We start from the raw sequence: 16987 nt of genomic DNA, 5'->3' as shown, positions 1-16987 counted from the left end.
GCAATTATGGGTGGCTATAGATGAAGCTAGGCTCAGAATTTCTGCAGGGGACTTCCAACGACGTTTTGAGTCTATGCCATGTCGAGTTGCTGCCGTACGCCGGGTAAAAATGACGTTCGACACGAAATTAGGACGTATCCCATGACTTTTGTCACCTAAGTGTATTATAGACAGTGTAAGTTCTCTGCTTGAAAATGTCTTGCTAGATACTAGAGAAGAAATTTGCTGACAGATTAAAACTGTATGACTGGCCGAGATTCGACCTGGGGACCTTTGCCTTTCGCAGGCAAGTGATCTGCCGACTGAGCAACCTAAGCACGACCAGGACCTGTCCTCACAGCTTAATTTCCGTCAGTACTTCATCTCCTATCTTCCAAACGACATAGAAGTTATCATGCTAAACTTGCAGGACTAGCAGTCCTGGAAGAAATGCCGGTCACTTGCCCGCGAAAAGCAAAGGTCCCGAGTTTTAATCAACAAGGAAGTTTAATAACAGCACACACTCAACTGTGAGGTGAAAATCTCATTCTAGTAGACATTAGAGGCCGTATGTGGATGCAGCACGACGTTTGTCCGGCTCATTCCAAGTTTGGCGTGCTTTGAGAACTGAGCAATGAATTTGCTGGAATATAGTTAGGACGCCAGTGTCCTCAGGAATGATCCTCATAGTCTTCCCATTCGATTTAACACCAGTGGCTTAAGATTTATGTGGTACTTAAAGAATCGTGTTTATGTCGTCGAATCCACAACCCCAGATGTCTTCAAACAGTGCGTCAAGGGTGCTTGTCGCTCCACGACGCCAGCAACTTTATGTCCAACATGTTGCATCCATCTATAAACCTTTGAACGTTTCTAGGTCCTTGACTAAAATTGATAGAAATTTTATTTTGCTTTGATCTCATTTAGTTTAAAAGCACTACTGGCCATTAAAACTGCTACGCCACGAAGATGACTTGCTACAGACGCAAAATTTAACCAACAGGAAGAAGATGCTGTGATATGCAAATGATTAGCTTTTCAGAGCATTCACACAAGGCTGGCGCCTGTGGCGACACCTACAACGTGCTGACATGTGGAAAGTTTCCAACCGATTTCTCATACACAAACAGCAGTTGACCGACGTTGCCTGGTGAAACGTTGTTGTGATGCCTCGTGTAAGGAGGAGAAATGCGTACCAACACGTTTCCGACTTTCATGAAGGTCGGATTGTAGCATATCGCAATAGCGGTTTATCGTATCGCGACATTGCTGCTCGCGTTGGTCGAGATCCAATGACTGTTAGCAGAATAGGGATTCGGTGGGTTCAGGAGGGTAATACGGAACGCCGTGCTGGATCCCAACGGCCTCGTATCACTAGCAGTCGAGATGACAGGCATCTTATCCGCATGGCTGTAACGGATCGTGCAGCCACACCTCGATCCCTGAGTCAACAGGTGGGGACGTTTGCAAGACGACAACCATCTGCACGAACAGTTCGACGACGTTTGCAGCAGCATGGACTATCAGGTCGGAGACCATGGCTGCGGTTACCCTTGACGCTGCATCACAGGCAGGAGCGCCTGCGATGGTGTCCTCAGCGACGAGCCTGGGTACTTGAATGTGCAAAACGTCATTTTTCCGGATGAATCCGGGTTCCGTTTACAACATCGTGATGGTCGCATCCGTGTTTGGCGACATCGCGGTGAACGCACATTGGAAGCGTGTATTGGGCATCGCCATACTGGCGTATCACCCGGCGTGATGGTACGGGGTGCCATTGGTTACACGTCTCGGTCACCTCTTGTTCGCAGTGACGGCACTTTGAACAGTGGACGTTATATTTCAGATGTGTTACGACCCGTGGCTCTACCCCTCATTCGATCCCTGCGAAACCCTCCATTTCAGCAGGATAATGGACAACCGCACGTTGCAGGTCCTGTACAGGACTTTCTGGATACAGAAAATGTTCGACTGCTGCCCTGGCCAGCACATTCTCCAGATCTCTCACCAATTGAAAACGTCTGGTCAATGGTGGCCGAGCAACTGGCTCGTCACAATACGCGTCACTACTCTTGATGAACTGTGGTATCGTGTTGATGCTGCATGGGCAGCTGTACCTGTACACGCCATCCAAGCTCGGGTACTGGTTTCTCAGGATCTATGTACCCAAACTGCGTGAAAATGTAATCACATGTCAGTTCTAGTAGAATATATTTGTCCAATGAATACCCGTTTAGCATCTGCATTTCTTCTTGGTGTAGCAATTTTAATGGCCAGTAGTGTACATTAGCTAACTGACAGAAAAAATTACGTTCTACTTAAAAAATTATAACTCGTTGTAGTAGCTCTGAAAAACATATAAATTAACTCCGGAGAAAGAGTAACAACTCTTCTGTTTAACAATTTAAATAATTCTACCATTCATTTATTATTTTGTTAGCTACAGAGAAAAGCTCCTTATCTCAAACACTTCGTACAATTGTTGCGAACTTTAGAGTACATTCATTTCTGTTCTTTATGTGTATTTGTGTGTGTGTGTGTATGTGTGTGTGTGTGTGTGTGTGTGTGTGTGTGTGTGTGTGTGTGTGTGCACATGTACGTGTGTGTGGTTGTGTTCATGTATGTGCTTGAATGTGTGCTTTTTCAGTATGAATTGTAGTGTGATGGCATATATACTTCAGAGTTTGTAAAATTATGTTAATGCATTGGGGGAGTGGTGTGTCACTCTTGGGGGGGATAGAGACTGCTGATTGTTGAAAGTGGATCAAATAACTGTCAGGGAATAGATGAAGGATGAGCAGGAGAGGCAAAGGGGGCGAGAGATGATTGGATTTTTGGTCAAATGTTTGAGTGGAGAGAAAACAAGGTTCCCTATGTATATCGACGGCACCGGCCTTGCCGTCAGATCACCGAAGTTAAGCGCTGTCGAGCGTGGCCGGCACTTGGATGGATGACTATCTGGGCCGTCATGCGCTGTTGCCATTTTTCGGGGTGCACTCAGCCTCGTGACGCCAATTGAGGAGCTACTCGACCGAATAGTAGCGGCTCCGGTCAAAGAAAACCATCATAACGACTGGGAAAGCAGTGTGCTGACCACACGCTCCTCCTATCAGCATTCTCATCTGAGGATGACACGGCGGTCGGATGGTCCCGATGGGCCACCCGTGGCCTGAAGGAATGCTGCTGCTGCTATGTGTATCGAGTATCGATATCTTCCCACGGTGTACCAAGGTTGGTAATGGAACGACAGGTTTCCCTCGGACACTGACAGCTGTTGCACAGGATCTGGCGGACCCAATGGTGTGCGCCCAGTGAGCCACACCTCCAGCTTCCTACTATGAGTGCCCTCTGCCGCCACAACATAGGACGGCCGTCGGCAGCCACTCACGCCTCTTGTGCTTGAAGCCGTTACGCTATGACACCTTCCTTTGTGCTTAGGACAGCGAGCCTCATCCTAGTTGCTATTCTGTGAGCCTTGGGGTTATTTGTAATTAGTGTTCATTCGCTTGGAGAAATATAAGTTAAGTAAATCTTCTGTTTGTTGTGTTAACTTGATCAAAAATGGTTCAAATGGCTCTAAGCACTATGGGCCTTAACATCTGAGGTCATCAGTCCCCTAGACCTAACTAACCTAAGGACATCACAAACATCCATGCCTGAGGCAGGATTCGAACCTGCGACCGTAACAGCAGCGTGGTTTCGGACTGAAACACCTAGAACCGCTCGGTCACAGCGGCCGGCGTTAACTTGTTTGCTAGTTATTTCTGCTCTTGTGTTGCTTTCCTACAACGACAGTTGCAGCACCACTCTGTAACACATTTCCCCTTACCATAGTGCAGGAAGTCGTACACAATACCCCATAAATTATATAATGGGCTTCTATCACAATTTTCATAGCCAAGCGAGGAGGGGGAAATGGACAAATGGGGTATCAAACCGACCAGCACTAGGTGTAGTTTTGAAAAATAATGAATTGCTTGAAGGCAACCATAGTGATTGAGAAAACATTAACTAGTGGTTTAAGAAAAAATTACGCAATGGATTTTTGCTAATTTTCATACTCAGACTAAGTGTGGGAAGTGAACAAATGCTATAAAACTGAGCAGCCTGAGGTCTAGCCAGAAAAAAAAAGTTTATTTGCTTGAAAGTAATCATGCTAGTTATGGAAAACGTAATTAGTGGTTTGAGGGAAAATTTAAATATTTTAAGAGGAGCTGCTGCTAGCTATGTAAATGAAGTGTCAAAAAATTCATCTTTTCAAGTCATAGCAATTTTTGCATTAAAAGTTGCACTGGTGTGATATTTAACTGTGAAAACGTCTTCCTTAAAATCAAGTACAAAAGTCGAGTAATTTTGAGAGCACGCTTTCTGAAAGAAACTTGAAAATAAATAAAAAAATTGAATAAGAAAATGGTCAAATTTTTTGTGAAATGATTTGTGTAACAGTAAGTAACGAAAAGTTAGGTTATGTAGATCGTCCTGTCCGCTGTTGTGCGGCCTTGACGTATTTCTGTCATATATGCCCGAAGGCTAAAAAAGTTCCAACATTTTTTCAGTCTCAAAATATTTTTAATAGAGCGTCATTCAAATATCAGAAAAGGCAATGTGTTTTCTAAGTCGACAGCTGGATTTTAGCTTTAGAGATAGTTTGGTGCGAGTTTTTTTGGCTTTCTTCTGATTATCATCTATTGACTTGATTTTCTCTATTAATTGAAGCAATGAGTTTGCCATCACAATTGCTCTTTAAAGGCTTGTCATATATACTTGGTCTTTAAAGCGTTTTCTTTGCAGCTTTACTTTCGTGTGTACGATAATTTCCGTGATAGATCTGTTTATTCTGATTATTTTCAAGTTTATGGAAGAAATATTTATAAACTTTATGTGGAAATGGCCACATTAAGAAACTTATTAGGCTAGACTACATGCTCAAGGATGTGAGTATTGAGCCAGAAAGCTTTATTGACGTTGCCAATCTGTATTAGATCTTCCAAACACTGCTTAATTAATCCACCGATTAATGTTCGGTTTAAACAGTTTCATATTCTGTGAATTAGTATGGTTGCAACTCTGATGGTGGGCATACTGTAGTGTTTTTATTTTTTTTGGGTAATTATAAACAAAAATTATACCAAGTTTGTTTGTCATTGAACCATTCAAATTACCACCTACGAAGTCGCGGACCTGCAATTCTGGACACGAGGAGTCCAAAGAAAATAAGAAGACGCCATATTCACGACATTCGAGGATATGAGACAGTACTGAATGGGGGGGGGGGGGGTCGAGTTTATGCCAACAGTATAGGCCGATCTCAATACGAGCAGATGCAATACAATGGACGGGGACAGAAGCACTTACCGAAGGCGAGCGACACAAACCAGATGATGCCGATGGCTGTCTTGGCGCGGCTGGTGGTGGAGTTGAAGCGCAGCGGGAAGCAGATGGCGTACCAGCGGTCGATGCTGATGAACGTCAGCGTCAGCACCGATACCGCCACCGACACCGTCTGCAACAGAGAGAGGGACCCGCTGTCGCTCTGATCTGTGATGCAAAGCGGCACGGCCCGTGGGCGCTGTCTTCGTAAACATCTACATGAATATCGCTGCACATTGCATGGCGGATGGTACATCGGACCAATATTAGCAACTTTCTTCCTGTCACATTTGGATATTGAGCGAGCTAAAATGACTGTATGCCTCTGTACATTCCCTAACTTCTTATCTTTTACCTATGAGCCCTGCGTAAGGAAAATGTTGATGGCAGCCATAGCACAGTTTAAATACCGGTTATTTTAAATTACTGAATTTTTCCAGTACTACTTCATCTACATGATTACTCTGAAATTCACAACTAAGTGCCCTACAGAAGGTTCGTCGAACCACTTTCAAGTTACTTCTATACCGTTCCACTCTGGAACAACTCGCTAAGAAACGAACACTTAAATCTTTCCATGTGAGCTCTGATTTCTCTAATTATGCTGATCATTCCTCCCTATGTAGATGGGCACCAACGAAACATTTTCACACTCTGAGGAGGAAGTTGGTGACTGAAATTTCATAAGAAGATCCTGCCGCAGCGGAAAACGTATTTCTTTTAATGACTGCTACCCCAAATCGTATATCATATCCATAGCAGTCCCTCCCTTATTTCGCCATAATACGAAACGCGCTGCCCTTCTTTGAACTTTTCCGAGTCCTCCGTCAATCCTGACTGATGTGAATGCCACACTGCACAGCAATATTCCAGAAGAGGACGGACAAGAGTAGTGCAAGCAGTGTCTTTAGTAGACCTGTTACATTTCTGCCAATAAATCGCAGTCTTTGGTTTGATTCCCCGCAATCGTTCCAATTTAAGTTATTCGTAATTGTAATCCCTAAGTATTTAGTTGAGTTTACAGCCTTTAGATTTGTGGGCTTTATTGTGTAACCCAAAATTTAGAGGATTCTTTTTAGTACTGATGTGAATGGCATTACATTTTTCGTTATTTACAGTCAATTGCCACTTTTGCCACTTTTGCCACTTTTTGTACGATACAGATATGTTCTAGAAATTGTTTTTCAGTTTTTCAGTCCATCTGATGGCTTTACAGGACTGTAAGTGACAACATAATTTGCAGACACTCCAAGAGGGCAGGTCAGATTGTTTCCTAAATCGTTTATGTAGGTCAGCGACAGCAGAGGACCTATAACGCTTCGTTGGGAACGCCAGATAATACTTTTGTTTTACCCGATGACTTTCTGTCTGTTATTACGAACTGTGACTTCTCTAACAGCAAACCACGAATCCAGTTGCGCAGCTGAGACTATACGGTATACGGCATGGGCACGTAATTTGATTAGAATTCACGTGACACAGACATTGTCAAAAGCCTTCTGGAAATCTAAAAATACGGAAATAATTTGAGGTTCCTTTTCGATAGCACTCATTACTTCGTGAGAATAGTGAGGTAGTTGCGTTTGCCAAGAATGATGTTTTCTGAGTCTGTGTTGACTGTTTGTCAATAAATCGTTTTCTTTGCGGTTATTTATAATGTTAGAACAAAGTATATTTTCCAAAATCCTGCTGCAAACTGACGTTAGTGATATTGGCCGGTAATTCAGTGGATTACTATTATTTCCTTTCATGGGTACTGGTGTGACTTGCATAACTTTCCAGTCTTTGGGTACCAATCTTTTTACGAGCGAGCGATCGTAAACGATCGCGAAGTATGGAGCTATTGTATCAGCATACCCTGACAGGAACCTGCCTTTCTTGTTTTCAGCTGCTTCACTAAACCAAGGATATCTACTTCTAGGTTACTCATGTTCGCAATTGCTCATGGTGAGGATTCTGGAATTTTTATTTCGTCTCACTTTGCGAAGGAATTTCGGAAAGTCCTCTTTAGTAATTCTGCTTTAGTGGCACTGTCATCAATAATATCACCAACGTTATCGCGCAATGAAGGTATCATTGCGTCTTGCCAAGATTGCGTATCCCCACGATTGGCGATCTTTTACAGAGGCTCGAAATTTAGCGCGGGCTTCAATGCGAGATGCTTATAACAGTTTCCACAACGAAACTTTCTCTCGAAACCTGGCAGAAAATCCAAAGAGATTCTCGTCGTATGTGAAGAATGTTAGTGGCAAGAAACAATCAATGCCTTCTCTGCGCGATAGCAATGGAGATACTATCGAAGACAGTGCTGCTAAAGAAGAGTTACTAAACACAGCCTTCCGAAATGCCTTCACAAAAGAAGACGAAGTAAATATTCCAGAATTCGAATCAAGAACAGTTGCCAACATGAGTAACGTAGAAAAAAATATCCTCGGAGTAGTGAAGCAACTTATATCACTTAATAAATGCAAATCTTCTGGTCCAGACTGTATACCAATTAGGTTCCTTTCCGAGTATGCTGATGCGCTAGCTCCATACTTGACAATCATATACAATCGTTCGCTCGACGAAAGATCCGTAGCCGGCCGCTGTGACCGTGCGGTTCTAGGCGCTTCAGTCCCGAACCGCGGTCCTGCTACGGTCGTAGGTTCGAATCCTGCCTCGGGCAGGGCTGTGTGCGATGTCCTTAGGTTAGTTAGGTTTAAGTAGTTCTAAGTATAGGGGACTCATGACCTCAGATGTTTAGTCCCATAGTGCTTAGAGCCATTTTTGAAAGATACGTACCCAAAGAATGGAATGGTGTACAGGTCACACCAATATTCAAGAAAGGTAGTTGGAATAATCCACTTAATTACAGGCCCATATCATTAACGTCGATATGCAGCAGGATTCTGGAACATACATTGTGTTCGAACACTATGAAATACGTCGAAGAAAACAGTCTATTGACACACAGTCAACGTGGGTTTAGAAAAAATCGTTCTTGTGAAACGCAACGAGCTCTTTATTCGCATGAAGTGTTGAGTGCTATTGAAAAGGGATTTCAGATCGATTTATGGATTTCCAGAAGGCTTTTGACACTGTACCACACAAGTGGCTTATAATAAAATTGCGTGCTTATGGAATATCGTCTCAGTTATGTGACTGGATATGTGACTTCCTGTCAGAGAGGTCACAGTCGCAGTAATTGACAGAAAGTCATAGAGTAAAACAGAAGTGATTTCTGGCTTTCCCCAAAGTAGTGTTATAGGACCTTTGATGTTCCTTATCTATATAAACGATTTGGGAGACAATATGAGCAGCCGCCTCAGGTTGTTTGCAGATGACGGCGTCGTTTATCGACTAATAAAGTCATCAGAAGATCAAAACAAATTGCAAAACGATTTAGAAAATATATCTGAATGGTACGAAAATAACGAAATGTGTAAGGTCATCCAATGAGTGCTAAAAGGAATCCGTTAAACTTCGGTTACACGATAAATCAGTCAAATATAAAGGCCACAAATTCAACTAAATACCTAGCAATTACAATTAAGAACAACTTAAATTGGAAGGAACACATAGAAAATGTTGTGGGGAAGGGTAACCAATGACTGCGTTATATTGGCAGGACACTTAGAAAATGTAACAGATCTACTGAGGAGACTGCCTACACTACGCTTGTCCGCCCTCTTTTAGAATACTACTGCGCGGTGTGTGAGCCTTACCAGATAGGATTGAAGGAGTACATCGAAAAAGTTCAAAGAAGGGCAGTACGTTTTATATTATCGCGAAATATGGGGGAGAGAGCCACTGAAATGATACAGGATTTGGGTTGGACATCATTGAAAGAAAGGCGTTTTTCGTTGCGAGGGAATCTTCTCACGGAATTCCAATTACCAACTTTCTCCTCTGAATGCGAAAATATTTTGCGGAGACCGACTTACATAGGGAGAAACGATCACCACGATAAAATAAGGGAAATGAGAGCTCGTACAAAAAGATATAGGTGTTCGTTCTTTACGCGCGCTGTACGAGATTGGAATAATAGACAATTGTGGAGGTGGTTCGATGAACTCTCTACCAGGCACTTAAATGTGATTTCAGATTATCCATGTAGATGTAGTAAATGTAGATGTGTGCTTTATATACGACCAGAATCTCTTTGGGTTTTCTACCAGATTCTGAGACAGTGGTTCGTTGTGAAAACTATTAAAATTCTCTCACCGAAGTTCGTGCTACATTTCGAGCTTCAGTAAAACTCGTCTTCTCTCAAGGAGTGCCATTTACCTTACCCGAAAATTTCTGTCACACTTTCGTCATGCTATACGGGTCTGTTACGATCCTACCAGAGCGCCTCTGAATTAATTCGAAGGCTGTTCCATGCCAAAACATTGGAACAGAACTGGGTGCATCTGCTCTTTGTATGAGTTTTCCTTTACAGACGCACCGCACTGTCGCACAGCCCTTACAACAAGTCTTCCATTCACCTTCGCTAATACTGATTTTACGTGATCGCCCCATTTCATAAGGCTTCTTAGGGTTACCCATAAATACGAGGTCTGTTTTTTTTTTCGAGATACGATTGGTCGCGCCATTAAAACTACAGTGAAAGTCCGATGAAGATCTGTGTAGATGTGTTGTGCAGAGTCACTAGTGAGGCCGTCGATCGCGTCACGTCGCACTTTTCAATTCTGAGCGCACAGAGAGCGCGTGAAGAAGCCTAAAACAACAGAGCTTCCCGCCAAGTGTGAAGTGCGTGCTGTCGTTCGATTTCTTCTAGCTGAGGGTTGCAGCGTTAGTTCATGGTGCCCACATAACGTAATTGTCATGCGTTACAGAAAAGTGCGGAAACAGTGCAGAAACTGAAGCCAGCCTTACAGATGTTCATGATGCAGGTGGTTAGGAAAGAAAGCCAGTATTAGGCGATGGTCTTGTTCAGCGAGTGGAATATGCGATACAAGAAACTCTGCTACTAAGGGCAATTCAGAACAAACGAAGAGCAATTTTTTCATCAGGCACTGATGAAAATGTTCAGCTGTACACTGCAGCTGCAACAAAGACGCACCTGCAACATTTTCGATTGGAAGGCTTTGATCTCCCACCACATAGCCACCATACTTGGCTTCCTCTGATTTTCATCTCTTCGGTCATACGAACCGCCAGCTATGAGGACAGCATTTTTGCACAGGCAACAAACTGCAAATCAGCGTAGAGAATTAGCAGAAAGCACAGGTTACTGCCTTCTATGAGGAGGGTATTGGGAAGTTGGTACCACGCTACGACAGGTGTCTAAGTTGGAGCATCGACTATGTAGAGAAGTAGCTGGAAACTGTATCCGAGTTTTGCCAGTGGAAAATTTCTTATATTCAATGTGGTTTCCATTTCTCTAGTGATAGGATCTTCAAAAACAAAATAGCCCTCTTAAATATTTGATGTTATGTTCACCAGTAACCGTGTAATCAGATGCTATACGGTTGTTTTTTTTTTATCGGCATTGTATTATATTTACCCATATTTGAATAGACCCGCCATTCATTAAGCCAAGTGGTAATTTTACAGAAGTCTTTCTGCAATTCCTTACATACTTGACTCGCATTCGGGAGGACGACGGTTCAAACCAGCCTCTGGCTATCCTGATTTAGGTTTTCCGTGATTTCCCTAAATCGCTTCAGGCAAATGTCGGGATCGTTCCTTTGAACGGGCACTGCCGACTTCTTTCCCAATCCTTCCCTAAGCCGATGGGACATCGCTGTTTGGTCCCCCCCCCCCCCCCCCCCCCAAACCAACCGGCCGACGATAATTTGCTGTACACAATTACTACGTCACCGAACAATCAAATAGTGCTGCTGAATCTGTCAGAGAAATCGTTAAGACAATGTATTACAAAATCTTTGCCTCAAGACTTCTTGGAGTGACAGATCACATCGTGGGGAACAACTTTTGTTAGACATGAAATGTTCGCTGACATGTTCTGGCGATGGTGGGCGTCCTTTTGTATTGCTTTTGCGCTTGAGAGGCAGCAAGGCGCACGCACTCTGTGGCGCGCTATGAAGTTTATGTTGCCTATAATCATCCCCAGTGTGGAAGGGATAAACGCAGCAAATAAAGTTCCTGATTTGCTTCTAAAATATCTTTCTTCGCTTAGAGACACTCGCTCTTACGGTTTTCCATTTGAAATCACTCTATGAATTTGCGGTTGTAGATAGTCTGCAGACACTGCCAGTTAGTTGAAATTGGTCGTCCCAGTGTCGCCTGGTAACATTAGCAAACATTTTACCAAACGTTGCTCCCCACGCGCTGGACACTTGATGCGAAGACTTTGTAATACCCTCTATGTATTGAAAAAACTTTAGAATGGCTCTTACGATCGCTTTGGGGCACAACCGGCACCACTTTAGCTTCTGGAGAACATTCACCGTTCTGTAAGGGGCTGTCAAGTGAAAACGAAACACATGGAAAGAAATAAGTAAATCGTTTATTATTTCAAAAGTAATAGCGCAACTGTTAATACAGTTACCTCACTGTGAGGCAAGGCGGTCAATACCGTCATCGAAAAATGGTTGTGGTTTCCTACGGAAATGTGATTGTACACAGGCGTGTATCTCTTCGTCCGAATCAAACCGACAGCCGCGATTGTTCTCCTTCAGAGATCCAAAAATATGGAACTCGTACGGGGAAAGATCGGGACTGATCGAATGATATGTATGGGCTTCCAAGCTCAAATGCTGCGGCACAGTCGAAACAACTTTTTCAACGAATCGAATTTATTACCGTGCAACAGAATGGTATCGTACCGCCGTGCGTTAATTTTGGCGTCGCTTCCCAGAAAGTAATGAGCAGAGAGTCCCCTGCAGTCAAAGAAAAGGCTCATCATGACTCTCCCCGAGCTGTCGTGCACGGCTTTGGATGTTTACCGGTGGGAGTGAATCCATATGCTTCCATTGTTGGCTCTCATGTTTGCTCTGCGGCTCAAAATAATGACACCATGCTTCGTCTTGTGGCACAGCTCGGGGCAGGAAACGATATTCTTCACTATGATGCCACTCCAGGTGTTACAATGATGTTGACATTCTCTTCAATTACTACTCCTCCGTCAGGGTTTGGGGAACACATTTCATGGAACTTCAGATGTTCAGATGATAGGGTGAGCGGTACCGTGAGTGATACCTAACATGAGCCGAATGTTTCCGACCGACCGCTGTCGGTCATTCATGCCGACAGCATCCACTGCAGCAATGATTTGGTAATGCCACTGCGAGCCTGTCCTGGCCGACTGCTGTCTTTCAAACATACCAGAAATCAAACTTCCTGGCAGATTAAAACTGTGTGCCGGACCGAGACTCAAACTCGGGACCTTTGCCTTGCGCGGGCAAGTGCTCTACCAACTGAGCTACCCAACCACGACTCACGCCCCGTCCTCACAGCATTCTGGTTACCAGAAATCTTTTATTGCACGCAAAAACAAGCGCATGTGACATATCGTGTTCCTCACACACACAGCAGATGTTCCGGAACGAATTTCACTTCCTGACATCTCCCGCTGTCAAAAACAGCACTACACGTCGCTGTTCGTCTTTCAAGGCCTCCATAGTGAAGTGCCACGCTCACACTACTCGCTAACCTCACGTCGAGCACGTGAAACAGACAAATAGCACAGCGGTGAACGTTCGCGCTGTTCCTCCTCGATTCCCAGTAACAGCGCCTAAACACACACCTACCTACACTATGTGATCAAAAGTATACGAACACCACCAAAAACACACGTTTTTCGTATTAGGTGCATTGTGCTGCCACCTTCTGTCAGGCACTCCATATCAGCGACCTCAGTAGTTATTAGGCATCATGAGCGAGCAGAATAGGGGGCTCACGGACTTCTAATGTGGTCACCTGTTTGGGTGTCACTTGTGTCATACGCCTGTACGCGAGATTTCCACACTCCTAACCATCCCTAGGTCCACTGTTTCCGATGTGATAGTGAAGTGGTAACGCGACGGGACACGTACAGCACAAAAGCGTACAGGCAGATCTCGCCTATTGACTGACAGAGATCGCCGACAGTTGAAGAGGGTATTAATGTGTAATAGGCATACATCTATCCAACCATCACACAGGAATTCCAAACTGCATCAGGTTCCACTACAAGTACTACGACAGTTAGGTGGGAGGTGGGAAAACTTGGATTTCATGGTCGGGAGACTGCTCATAAGCCTAAGCGCTGGTAAATGCCAAACGATGCCTCGCTTGGTGTAAGTAGAGTAAACATTGGACGATTGAACAGTGGAAAAACGTTGTGTGTAGTGACGAATCACGGAACACAATATGGCAATCCGATTGCAGGGTGTGGGTATGGCCCGGCCGGGATGGCCGAGCGGTTCTAGGCGCTACAGTCTGGAACCGCGCGACCGCTACGGTCGCAAGTTCGAATCCTGCCCCGGGCATGGATGTGTGTGATGTCCTTAGGTTAGTTAGGTTTAAGTAGTTCTAAGTTCTAGGGGACTGATGACCTCAGAAGTTAAGTCGCATAGTGGTCAGAGCCATTTGAACCATTTTTTGTGGGTATGGCGAATGCCCGGTGAACGTCGTCTGCCAGCGTGTGTAGTGCCAACAGTAAAATTCGGAGATGGTGGTGTTATGGGGTAGGCGTGTTTTTCATGGAGGGGGCTTACACGCCTTGCTGTTTTGCGTGGCAGTTTCACACCACAGGCCTACACTGATGTTTTAAGCACCTTCTTGCTTCCCACTGTTGAAGAGCAAATCGGGGACGGGGACTGCATCTTTTAACATGATCGGGCACCTGTGCATTGTGCACGGCTTGTGGCGGAGTGGTTACACGTCAATAACATCCCTGTAGTGGATTGGCCTGTACAGAATCCAGAACTGAATCCTATAGAACACCTTTGGGATGTTTTGGAACGCCGACTTCGTGCCAGGCCTCATCGACCGACATCGATACCTCTCTTCAGTGCAGCACTCCGTGAAGAATGGGCTGCCATTCCCCAAGAAGCCTTCCAGCACCTGATTGAACTTGTGCCTACGAGAGTGGAAGCGGTCGTCAAGGCTAAGGGTGGGCTAACAACATATTGAATTCCAGTATTACTGATGGAGGGCAGCACGAACTTGTCATTTTCAGTCAGGTGTCCGGATACTTTTGATCACATAGTGTATGTTACTAACGTCCGCGCCAAGCTCGTGACATAACGCCTCGTTTTCATTTACTGCCCCTTATATTTGTCAAATATTCGTCGAGCCAATCATGTATTTGGGGGGAGGGGTATTTGGTAGGGTCGTATGTTTGTTAGTAATTGACGGTGTGGTATTGTTCGAACACCTTATGGCAGCCTAGAAAGAGAGAATCTACCCAATCACTTGCATGTATCGTTTATCCGTTTACAAGACGTCCCTCGTGTTTGGCATGAGGGCTTTCTTTTTTTTTCCAAGACGTCACTGATGTGTTTCGCATGAGGCATTTTTTTCTTGTAGCGAGGGAGAGAGAGAGAGAGAGAGGGGGGGGGGGGGGTTGGGAGAGAGAGAGAGAGAGAGAGAGAGAGAGAGAGAGAAACTTGTTTGCCTCCAGAACGTTATAGTTTCTTAGCTTAGTGTTAGCTCTAGGGTACTCCTACATACAGACTTCAGTGATATTGTCCTATAATTTTCTGCTTACGATCTATTTGCCTTTCTGTAAACAGGAGCGATCTGCGCTCTTTTCCCCACACTGGACTAATCACTGCGGAACCGATTCTCGAGGGAGCAATAAATATAAAACTCAATCGGAATTCCTTCACGCCTTGATGCCTTGCTCGCTTTCACGATTTTCAATTATCCTTAATACCAGTGATCCTATTATCGATATCAGCCATTTGAGAGTCTTTTTTGGGGTCAAAAGTTGCTACGGTAGTAGCCTCTTGTGTGTATACATATTGAAACATAAAATTTAAAATTTCTGTTTACTGTCCGTTGTCTTCAGTTTCGACACCAGTCAGATCCGTGAGTGACTGAGTGGTGGGTTTGGGTCCGTTCATTATCTTTACATGTGTCAGGAACTTTGTAGGAATTTCTGATCAATCTTTGCCAGGGTCTGACTGTGACAATTATTGTGGGGGCTCACGCATGGCCGTTTTTACATATGCACAAGTTGCTATCAACTTTTCAGTAAGCCTGCTATCTGTTTTGTAGCGGAAGTATAGCATTATCTGTTTTCGCAACTAAAGTTTCTGCTGCCGCCAGTCAACAGGAAAGACAATGAGTAGCCTGTAAGATACAGGATCTTGTACTTAATTGAAATCATGGAACAGCATGGATCGAAACATAGTATCAAACCTCATTCTTATAACAAGTAAAGGATGGCTTTTCACTAAGACACAGATTTACAATTTGCCAAGCAATCAACGCTACCATCTGACGATGGGCTCATGCCTGAAACTAGTAACGGTACTAAAAATCGGTTCCAAAAATCTGGGGATGGTTTCAGTATTTCCTGCTGTGTAGTTTACGAAAACAGCTGCGGTGTGTTGTAGCCGTAACAGATAAAACAATTCATGATGCTTAAGAGGTGAGAGGATAGCGCACTGAGTTGTTTCATTACTTAATTGAATATCGTTAAGCCGAATTTAAGTCTTTGTCTACAATCTTAATGGTTTTACGTTTTTTATTACGTTATAAGTACTAAAATATTCAATATTTATTATCTATATGGAACAAAATTACCTTCTCTAAATTTTCTGAAGATAATTGGGATTGTGAGTAGCGTTAATTATAAGTGTGATAGCTGTGAACAGGTAGAGATTCTTGGAAAATAAAAATGTGTGTTGAGAAATTAATTCGTTCTCTATCGTTCCAGAGGGTACTGTTCGTTGGTTTCCGTTTCATTTCATGACAGTGACACCGCTGCTGTGTATAGTATCTGCAATTGTCTGCTCTTCCATTTTGTGCTAGAGTCGGAGCTGGTTGTTTTCGTACCATTACTATCCGAATATCATTCTAAATGCGTTCAATTTAATTCGACTTCAAGCAATCCCACTGAATTAAACGCTGTTGACAAACGGAGTGCATTCAGCTCTTATGAGGCAAACTGAGGAGCTACTTGATTGAGAAGTAGCGGCACCTGTCTCGTAAATTGACGTATGACCGCGGGAGCGATATGTTGCCCACATGCCCCTTCATATCCGCATCCAGTGGCGCCTGTAGGCTGAGGATGACACAGCGGCCGGTCGGTGCCGTTGGGCCTTCCAAGGCTTGTTCGGACGGAGTTTTAGTTTAGTTTTAGGTATCTTACAAGAGGCTGTACGAATTTTGTTCTTTTAATGTAAACAAGTTTTGACAGAGTACAGACTGGGAATATTCGTAAAGAACCACATCTATCTTTTAAGTTTCTAAGATGCGTGCGTCATTTTAAGATGGTTTGGATAAGGTTTCAGTCAAATTACTATACAGAACTACCCCTATCGAAGTCCTGTTATGCGACCAGCAATGCTATATGCGGCTTTCGGAAACCACCTGCGAGATTTTAATATTCTCTTGCTCGCCACGCGCCCACAGAAAAAATGAACAGGTTGTAACAATGGAAAACTGTACAGAAATGCAGGAGGATCTGCAGCGAATTGACGCATGGTGCAGGGAATGGCAATTCAATCTCAATTTAGAAAAGTGTAATGTGCTG

The 16987-nt window shown here is 43.9% G+C and overlaps 1 protein-coding gene across 1 annotated transcript in view; it reads right to left on the bottom strand.

The window, feature by feature from the left end:
* The window catches only part of LOC124803191 (orexin receptor type 2-like), a 151738-nt gene that overhangs the window by 119208 nt on the left and 15543 nt on the right, over positions 1 to 16987 (bottom strand). The window contains exon 2 of the mRNA XM_047264374.1: positions 5335 to 5482. Within this exon, the coding sequence (XP_047120330.1) occupies positions 5335 to 5482 (148 nt within the window). The remainder of the gene's footprint in view (positions 1 to 5334; positions 5483 to 16987) is intronic.

This window comes from Schistocerca piceifrons, chromosome 6 (assembly GCF_021461385.2).
Source record: "Schistocerca piceifrons isolate TAMUIC-IGC-003096 chromosome 6, iqSchPice1.1, whole genome shotgun sequence".
Lineage (NCBI taxonomy): Eukaryota > Metazoa > Arthropoda > Insecta > Orthoptera > Acrididae > Schistocerca > Schistocerca piceifrons.
This window is presented reverse-complemented; position numbering and strand designations above follow the sequence as displayed.